General features: G+C 39.4%; 1 protein-coding gene across 6 annotated transcripts in view; it reads left to right on the forward strand.

Annotated features, from left to right (window-relative positions):
• The window catches only part of TRIM2 (tripartite motif containing 2), a 182,520-nt gene extending 172,265 nt beyond the window's left edge, over window positions 1–10,255 (forward strand). For all 6 annotated transcript variants that reach the window (XM_077477061.1, XM_077477060.1, XM_077477058.1 and 3 more), the window contains exons 11-12: window positions 1,292–1,432; window positions 4,609–10,255. In XM_077477061.1, the coding sequence (XP_077333187.1) occupies window positions 1,292–1,432; window positions 4,609–4,761 (294 nt within the window). In that variant the 3' untranslated portion in view covers window positions 4,762–10,255. The remainder of the gene's footprint in view (window positions 1–1,291; window positions 1,433–4,608) is intronic.
• The last annotated feature ends 363 nt before the right edge of the window (window positions 10,256–10,618 follow it).

The raw sequence follows: 10,618 nt of genomic DNA on the forward strand, positions 1-10,618 counted from the left end.
GAATGGGTAGGGTCTCGTAGAGATATAAAAGTTTAGGTAAGATTGTCATCTTCAAGGTCGCCAGGAGACCGAAAAGAGACAACCCTAAGGATTTCCACTTGGTCAGGCAGGCCCTGATGGAGATGTAGAGTTGGGGGAAGTTGGCCTTGTAAAGAGTGTCGTATGTGGGAGTGATGTCAACCCCAAGATATTTTAAGGAGGACGTCTTCCATGAGTAGCTGAACGCTTGCGAGAGGGCCGCTAGTGTTTGGTGGGGTATGTTGAGGGGGAGGGCTTCCGTTTTCCAGTTATTGATCTTGTAACCTGAGAGGGCACTATATCGGTCTAATTCTGCATGTATATTCGGGAGTGCAACGTGAGGGTGAGGAGGACATCATGTGCAAATGGGGGATATTAATTTTAGAGTCGGTCTTCAGGCCCCCTTTACAACAGAGTTTCCCCTTTAAATCAGTGTCCACAGTGATCCTTTACATCACTTTTTCCCCTTAAAGCAATCCCACAGTGTCCTCAGTTCCCCTTCACATTACAGCCCTCCTTTACAGTACAGTGCACAGTAAAGGGGGCACTGTAATATGAAGGAAACTGCACTGTAAAAATTATAGTACCCCTAGCAATCACAGCCTCCATCACAATGCCCCTGCAGTCTGTATCCCCCCCCCCCCTTCTTCTCTAACATGACACTTCCCCATTCCAGTGTCTGCCCCCCCTGCTTTGGCAGGGCAGAGACTGTTCTCGGTCCATGTGTCCTCTCCCAGCTTCCCTGCTTGTCGGGCCGGCAATGTAATCCTATCAGCTGGGCAGGGAAACAGGGAGTGGGAGGAGCTTTTCGTTACGATCTGCAGATTCTCCCACCTCCTACCCTGCTTATTGGATAACATTGTCAGGCAGGCAGAGGAGTCGGCAGAGGACACACGGGCATGGCCACACAACAGAGGGAGAACAGCGACTGCGGTCTGTGATATTCCTGTGCAGACCGCAGTTTCTGCTCACCACCTGCTGTTCGGACTGGTTAACAGGCCATTGACCGGCATCGGCCCACGACCCAGGGTTTGGGGACCGCTGAATTTCAGAACCATACAGGAACCTCCCATGATCTGGAGAGCAGCTGAGATTTCAATCAAATTCTTAAACCCACTAAGGGCCACATAAAGAGTGAGGGACGCATGTAGTCCAAACAACACCAGTTTGGTGTGCCTGCCTTAGAGAGTAGCATATTTCAGTCCTTACTATATGTAAACCATTAGAGGCTCTATCTTTTTAAACATTGTGTGATTTACATTTTCTGTCCCAGGTATTTAACCAAGATGGCGAGTTCATCTTGAAGTTCGGGTCAAATGGAGAAGGCAATGGACAGTTTAATGCACCAACAGGAGTAGCTGTAGATTCCAATGGCAATATCATTGTAGCTGACTGGGGAAATAGCAGAATACAAGTAAGTTCTGTAAAATATCTATTGTGCTTTTTGAAAATACAATATTCTGTACATATCTGTTCTATAATAATCAAATTTTGATTAAACTACAAACCAGCAAGAACAGAAAAATCTTCTGATAACAAGTTGATTGGCATTTTCTGAACGTGTTTAGATTCAGAATGTCCCAGATGGCTGGCTTTGACATTGTCTAAATATATTCATGCATTGATATGGATGTAAATGAGATTGAAGCATGTAATACATGTGTAGTTAATTTATACAAAACCAGCGTGCAAACTCTCCTTATATTGTCCTCCAACACTCATGCATTCATGCAATCAGGTCTCCAAGGAACAACATTTCCACTCTTCTGATCCCAAAGAACAGCACTGCAATGTATGGATCTATATGGAATTACCTGTTTTAAAAAAAAAAAAAAAAAAAAGATTTTTGTTCACATATCTTTGGATCATTGCTTATGAATGATCTGGATACCCCAGCAATGAAGGCCTACAATATAGAGTTCTGTTAAATAAACTGGCAGAACTTGCTTTCATTTAAGCCCACACATTTGCTGCCAATGTCAGCATGAATATTCAAGTATGTCTCACATCTTTGTGACATTTTGTGTAATTAGCTCTAGTGTCTCATGCAGAAACAGGTAAATAGAGCCTGACTGTTAAAGCTCCAAGGTGCAGAAAGGTGAGGTAATGATGTAAGCAGGGTGGAGGCTCTTAATATAGGAGAAACACCCTACCTTATATAAGTTGCATGCGTTATTACATTCACAGAGAGCCCACCACCACCACCCTTCAGACTCTGCATAAATTAAAGACCTGCAAAATATGTTGGCGAGAAAAAAGCATTAAAGCTGCAAATAATGTGGTGTCACAGGTCCATAATGGCAAGTATACTTCAAGGAGGGGATACCCTGGCCTTTTGTAGGCATAGGCTGGAAGTTCTTATTTAATAGTACATGTCTTTCTTGCGTCTGCATTGAAACCTTGAAAAAAACTTGTATAAAATATTCTGGAAATATTTTCATTATATTGCCCCACAATGAACGCAAAGCAAGACACAACTTTTGACTATAAAGCTGGCCATAAATTGTTGTATGGGGTTGTTTTTTTTTTTTGAATGAAAGACACTAACGGTTTCTTCCTTTTAGGTGAACAAAATGAGCGCAGCTCATTTTGTTCACCTATTTAGTTTGATATCGGAGTATTACGATTAGGGTTGCTGCTTATAGGTTGCTTTCTTTTGTTGTTTGAGTAGCGCGGTTTACCCTTTGTACCGGGTTTCTTCCTTTTGCACAAATGAGGTGGAAGGAGGAAACACACCACCAGAACACTGTACTCTGACAGCAGCACTCACAGCTGTCAGAATGCACTGTTCAGCAGCTACAGCCGCTGATTGTGAAAAGGTTTTCCAACATGTCCATTCGCCAGAAGGTGATTTTAAATGATCGACTTCCGTCAAGCATGGGCAGCCACACACTAATCAATAGTCATCCTGTTCCCCCTAAACCAGTAAAATTTGGATTAGTGTATGCCCAGTTTGTCACATGTTGTTTCTATAAACAATACATGGCTATTACCTATTATAGTAGCTTGCAGCATTTTTTCTGAACATAGTACAAAATTGTTGATATGTAAAAATAGTACCAGAAAAAACACATATAGTGGCTGTAAAGCCTTGCATATACTCTGTGAGATGACCAGCTTCAGGTTATACATAGATGAGATGAAACAAACTAAACCTGGAGAATGCAAAATCAGGTGCAGCTCAGCATGGAATCCAGTCAGCTTCAAGGTTTTCTTTTCAAAGCTTAAGAAGTTAGAAGCTGATTGGCTATCATGCACAGCTGCACCAGATTTTGCACTCTCCAGGTTTAGTAAATCTCACCCACTGCAACTTGAGACCTGAATGGAGGCAAGGGACTCTACACTGAATAATAGCGTATGCTGTGCATGTTTCCATATCAGTTACCTGCTGTTTGCTGGGGGGGGAAGGAGCCATCACCTGATATTCTGTGGTGTTGAGTTAGATCACACATCCACAGAGTCCTATGATGGTATGAGAGAGACAACCTTAGCCTGGGCTTCTGCCCGGCCATGCCTCCATTGCGTTTCACTCCGCCCCCGGAGCTTAGTCATGGGGCTCCTAATGGCTAAGCTCCGGGGGCAAAGCACAACACATTGGAGCGTGGCCTGGGGGAAGCCCAGGCTGAGGTTGTCTCTTATACCACCATAGGACTCCCTGGATGTGCGGCACCAGGGATCTTTCCTCTCTTCCTTCAAGTGACTACAGGAGCTAGGACAAGCTCCATCCCTTGCTGGCACTCCTGCCGTGGTTGCAGCATCACCCACACTACTCCCCATAGTGATCGAGCCTGAGTGGCACACTAAACAAACCGTGGATCTTCTGGAACACATCACAGGTCCCAGAAGGCTCAGGGACCATTCACAATGTGCAGTAAGAAGCCAGCTGTGAAGCCACAAGGAGTCACTGCCAGCTTCCCATAGTAACATGCTGGTGCTAAGGACCAGAAGGACCAGCGAAGAACCAGCTCGGGTAAGGACAGCACAAAATCCCTGGACAGGTCATCAGCTACAGTACTAGCTATTAACTTCATTTTTTTATCACTAGGGTAATGTAGTTGCACATCTTTTGCCAGATAGAGCATTATTCATATACCGTATTTCGATTGCATATTTAGCGATTTGCCTGGATTTCAGCTTTAAACTATAAAGCCTCTTGCACACGGGAGTAAAAACTTTTTTTACTGATTTGACATTGTTGCTATGGAACAATGCGCACAGCTGAGCAAATATCCGTAATATAAAGATGAGCAGAGAACTGTAAAACTAAAATAGAACATTTTACATTTGCAGTAATTTACTCACATATGTGTTCGTCAATAAGCATGTTTATGCGAGTATAAATTATTACACTACAACACTAGCAATGAAGAATTGTACTTGTCTATAAACTTTTTATATGCCTATACTCAAGATTACTCAGGCTCTACACAATTTGTTTACTCAGAGAATTTTTTAATAAGTTCCTGAGTAAACCTCAGTAAATTAGGATGCCCGTGTACAAGATGCCTAAATATACTACAACCTCCCACCAGGACATCCCATGCAAGAAGTAAACAATCTGTTTATGTCAAATTCTTTTTTAATTTTCAGGTTTTTGATGGAAGTGGATCATTTTTATCCTACATCAACACTTCTGCTGACCCACTCTATGGTCCCCAAGGACTTGCCTTGACATCAGATGGTCATGTTGTCGTAGCAGACTCTGGAAACCACTGCTTTAAGGTTTACAGATACTTACAGTAAATGGACAGCCACAATTTTGTGGGATTTTCTGCACTGGATATGAACCAACTTCAGGATGGATAAAAGCATCTCATCTTTTATCTGAAGTTATCTTCAAATGACTTTCCTTTATTTAAACTCCACTCAGCCATGTTTACGTTTCAGCGATGGGTCCTTAATGTGTCAAATGTTTCATCGCTACACATTAAAAAAATAACCTTTCCATTGTAATATAGGACACCATTAATGTGTTAGAAGAGGTCTCTAAACAATTGTTTTGAAAGAAAACTCATCTCGTGCACTTAGCTCTTAGGCCTCTTGGAGAACTATAATTTACAAATAGGATGTTCCTCATCTGATCTTCCATGTTCTACAATATCGATTGTTGTCACTCATTGTTTGCCCAGCACTGAAATCTGGAAGCCTTTGAGACATATAAATCCTGGTAGGTATTGTATTTAAGCATAGGGGAAATACAACCTTTGTCTTTAATAACAGTAATGTAATATAGTTAATGTACACGTGTATTCGGGAGTAAAACTTTCCACTGTTGTCACATTTGTAACATTGACTTGCGTCTTCTCTACACAGCCATTTACAATGTATGTGCACTTCTATTTATCCTGTGAACATTGATAAAGCATTATTAACTATGTGATGTTTCATTTCATGCCTTTTCCATTTTTTATACAAAACGGGAAAAAAAAGTACAAGGATGGCTTTTGATTATGAAGCTAAAGGGAGAGGGAGATTTTGAGTTCAGGTTATAGTTATTGCCATTGGCGTCTTTTTTTTTTTTTTTTTTTTTTTTTTATACAGCCTAGGACGTATAACTGTCAGCACTAGAAATGTTGCATGCTTTTTTCTTGTGAAATGCTACTTTAGATACTTGCATAAGAACTGAAAGAAAAATGGGAGTGTTGCAGCTAGTAATAGATCTTGCCACCTATAAAAAAAAAAAATAAGCTTCGGATTGCCTGCTGAGGAGGCAACACCCACACATTACTTTTTGTTCAGTTGTATACATATACATTTGGTTAGCTGTATAAATTGGTCCATTGTACATTGTCACCCAAGAAAACAAGGGCAGTGTGGGGCCTTGCTGGATAAATAGCCATAAGAATTATGGGCCAATGTTACATTTCTTTTATCAAAATTTGAGGTACTTTATGACTATTTAATTGCATATATATTTTTATTTATGTGATTTGAGTCATCTTTAATACCATTGGTAGATAGTCACAAAGCTTAAATGTGTTAAGGCCAAATCTGCCTTTGTACAGGCTCTGGTTTGGACTATGTTCTGAATGTATTTATAGCCATTCCAATTTTTTTTATACTTTCCAATTTGTAGTGCAAGAAACATTAGATTTGTTGGGTTAAATTGCTTGTTAAGCTAACCCAAAGTGATGTGTGCCTTCAAAATGCAATCTTTCAGCAGAACCCTTAAGATGAATTAATGTGAAGGGTGCCTGCAAAAGATGGAACAAATATATTGACCAAAAATGTAATTGCTTTTAAGTGGAGATAACAAAAAAAAATCCCTAATATTGTATAAATTCAGATTTCAATGACCCAATTCTTTGTATTTCATCACAGCCAAAGATGAAGTCCAAATTACACGTTTACGATTCCATGAAAATAATTACTTACATAAATGTCATATTGATTTTAGCAGTCCTCTAAATACTGTATAATTGCAGCTGTACTGTTAGGTATGCCTCCTAAAACCAAACTCTGGGCAAACAAAAAAATTATCTCTTGCGGTGGGGCTGTGCCCACACTGCAGTGGTTATTTGCTTGTATTTTTCCAGGATCTTCTGTTCCTCCCCGCAACTAGACCAATAGGGGTAGTGTCTGCAACCTGACATTATCAAGACCATAGCAGGGTCCATATCCCTGCTCTGGAGAGACAGTCAGCCACTGGATCATGGAGGCAGCACCATCTGCTGGGGGAACAGAGTAAAACTGTTTATCCTCTCCCCTAGACAAAAGGAGACATTTCTAATTCTCCTGTAGCTGGGCTTTAAAGCTTCAGTCTGCTAAAAAAAAAAAAAAAAAAAAAAAAAAAAAACCTATGCATGCACTGTGGGGTTAAGATGAGATCAACTTTTTATGGCGCAGGCAAATATGTTTAATATGGCAAATCCGCTGGGATGCTGGGAATTGATCCATGCCCGCTCCATGACCTGTGAGCATTCATGATTGCTGTTGGATGCACTGCATTTATCTCTGTAGTGACAATGGGAGGCAAAAGGCTATTGCTTAGAAATTTGCATTCAGACTATGATTTTTCCCTTTATATAGATATTGTAAATGACATGCAGTCCTTAATAATAGCATGTTCATTGGTATCCCATCGATGTTCTGTATGGAGCAAATAATTTGTTTACAAGGAATAATTTTCTTGTTATATGTGCAACATATTAGGGCTGCTCTATTTAAACTTGTATCCCAACATTTTATATTTTTTGTCTCTTGGCTTGTAGAGGGGGCAAATAAAAAAATTATTTTTTTGTTTCTTGCTCATAATGCTGTATCCTTTAAAAGATTGAAACCAATTTTACCGATGTTAATATTGGCATTACTTTATCATTTTTTTCCTGGGCAAAACAGAACATGAATGCCACTAATGTAACCCAATGCGTGTGCTTGAAAGATTGCTTTACTGTGCCATTTCTAAAATGGCTGAGGCGAACCTTTTTGGATAAAATGTCAAGCTTGGTACCGGATTTTCTACAATAGTTTAGTGCAAAAGAAATAAAATATTGAAAATCACTAAATTATGCTTGCTGTATTCCTATCTATGCTTTTGAGAGGAGAAACTTTAAGGATAGATGCATGGTTTCCTAAACATATCTAGACAAATTAAGCAAGTTTGCAAATATAACATTTCCCTTGCTCTCCCTGTTCTTAGAACTGTTATTACGAGTCCTGTCAATTTAGATTTCCATCGGTTTACTTTAATGCCATTGTAGTCTTACAAGAGCTATGAGCTTGTAAGGCTCCATGCACACTGGGCTTAAACAAAACTAAAAAAATAGTCTGTTCCCTTGGCAGAAAAAAACATTCATATAGAGCGTTTTGTACATAGTTTAGCAGAGTTTTTTGTTTTCTGCCAGAAAGCTCCAGTCAGAAACGCAAACCAGAAGGTTTTTTTTTTCCTGCCTCCTAAACGTTGAGCTGAAAATATACCTGTAATTGTCCTAATGTGCATGGACACACAAGATAACATTGAACTGCTTCTACGGGGAAGAACACAACTCCTCTAAAAGTGATTTTCAAGCCTGTGTGCATGGAGCCTTCGTGTTTAGATGTGCATGCTTCTAAGAGCTAGCTTACATACGAAATGACCTCAGCCAACAAGTCTTTGGCATTGCCTTCTTCTGTAGGTCTTCTGGGTGTACAATCTCTACACATACTCTTTGCACTGAAGGCATGTGGTCTGTAAAGATGATCATTTAATGGATAACGGCAATGAATCTTTCAGCTAAGATGAGCAATATAACATTTAATTTGTATCAAAAGGTGTGCTTATCATTTATTATCAATTAAACCTACTATCTGTTTAAAGCAATCCTCTGTAATGCTAGACTATAATCATTCCATCTCATGAAAGAGGCATAATCCTGAAGTAGAAAAGTCTCAAACTGTAACTGCATGAAAATACAATGATGTGCTGTGGCCCTTAGCAAATAGACTTTAACTTTAATTACGTTATTGGAGTTTAAATAATGAGAGGATATCTTGTTGCTGTGGAGAACAGTGCATCATTGATTGCCCCAAGTTATTAAACAAGGGCCACTTTGTCCACTTTCATTATTCGCATACCTTTTTTCTTACAGATTTCTATTAAAACACAGAAGTGAGGAAAGGGAGAGAAAAGAGTAGAGCGATCAGAGAAGGAAGCAAGTTGGATTATAATTTAAGGCCATATTCTGCCTACATCTTAAACTGGTCATACACCAGTTAAATTAAATTTGAAAAAAATTCATGTTTGGAGCATTTGTTTAATCTTGCAATTATTAGGTTCAAATCTTGTCACTACAATTCTTGCATGATGTAGAAAAAAAATTATGCTTTCTGTAACGGGCATTCCAAAATCCAACATTAAGTTTGAAACCCTGGCATGCAAATCAAACAAAATGTTCATACTAAATTTGTTGAATCCATAATGGTATTGTGGAATGCCTGACAGAAAATTTTACTGCTGGTTTACACCAGAACGCGGCGTGGGAAAGGTGCAGTCCACGTGTGTTTTGGGCAACATGTTCAAAATGCACGAGGTGTGCAATCTGTGTCAATAAATTAACACCCCAAAATGCAGATTTCAAATTAAGTGCGTTTGCCTGCACCAGATCGCATGTACCGCACGCAGTACCATGTGAATTAGTGTGGTGTATTCTTGAAAGTATTGCAAGTCCTACTTTTTCTGCTATTTCAGCCCAGTTGAATGGATGGGCTGAAAATTGCACCATGGTGAGTCACCCAGGAATCTCACAGGACCGTGGACTGCACTCCTGTACAATTTTAGGTGTAAACCAGCCCTTCCTAAATTTCAATACGATAATTCAAACTAAATTCTACTGTTGTATGGCCAGCTGTACTAAACCAGTCTAAAGGGGAAGACCCTAATGGTGACGTGAAAGATTTTGTAGTTTTCCAAGAAGGTAGCAATAAGATCTTCTATGCTGAAGTTAATCTTTAGAATGAATAGGTTTAAGTGAGTTGGGTAACACAAGGATCCACAGAATTTGAATAGTAGTATCATTTTCTGGCTCTATAGTATAGAAAGAGTGTGTTATTCACAAGGCTGCCTAAGCAGGATTGCAGAAATTTGAGTAAAACAGCATAAATATATTTAATTTAGCTGTATATTTAGTTTTCTGGAGTTCTGGTTTAATATCAAGGCTCTACTTCTATTTTGTATTTCAGGTACCCTCAATGAACACAAGAGTTTTTATATTTAATCTGCTGTATGAATCCCAAATTGAAGGATTGTTAGGATTCCTATGTTTTATTATAAACTGAATATATTTTGCTTGCACTAAGGCTACTTGGACAGTTGCACATACCTCTGCCACTTTATGAACCCATAACACTGTAACCATATTGGTCTATGAAAGCATTTTGAAGGAACTATAGACTAAAGGGTTTCGTGTCACATTTAAACTGGACCTAAAGTTAAACATTTGGGAGATGCAGCACTTTAAATATGATGTTATCATTTAAATGTATATGTAGAAGGTATTTGTTATTGCCCATGTCACTATTATTTATGTATCTTGCACATATGATACACACAGGTGCAAAGTTTGTATTTATAGTTTGTGTAGAATATGCCACATAGGCATTCCCAGGCAAAGCTGCTGCCATTTCTACTGGCTCTGTGAAACCGCAGAAACTTGTATAAAAAATGGTAAATCCACTTCATGACACAAATGTTCCATCTACTTACTGGAATTGCTGTATAAATGGTTCACAACTCAACAACCTAATAAACAGCTTGATTGTACACACTGGCTTCCGCACGTGGATTTTTGGAAAACATGATTATTCTGGTTATTGAGAATCATTTGTATGTGCGAGTGACTTGGAGATTGATTGCAAGTAAATGGATATGACCAGCATTATTCCAGGCAAAACGCCACTGATCTTACTCAGCAAGACTGCACAAACATGACATACTGACGACAATGTGGTGTGGGGAGCTCGAAGCCCTCGGGTACAATGCAGGACTGCTGGTCCTGAATTCTTTGTGATGACATCAGACAGCCCAAATTGGACAGGTGGCAAAGAGAAGAGGGTTTGTGGGACTGGTGGTACAGTGTGGAGAAAGCCTGTTGAAGCATCAATTTCTCTTAAAGCTAAACAGTAA

This window comes from Lithobates pipiens, unplaced genomic scaffold (assembly GCF_037356315.1).
Source record: "Lithobates pipiens isolate NorthernLeopardFrog02 unplaced genomic scaffold, aLitPip1_a1.2 Scaffold_13, whole genome shotgun sequence".
In the NCBI taxonomy this organism is placed as follows: domain Eukaryota; kingdom Metazoa; phylum Chordata; class Amphibia; order Anura; family Ranidae; genus Lithobates; species Lithobates pipiens.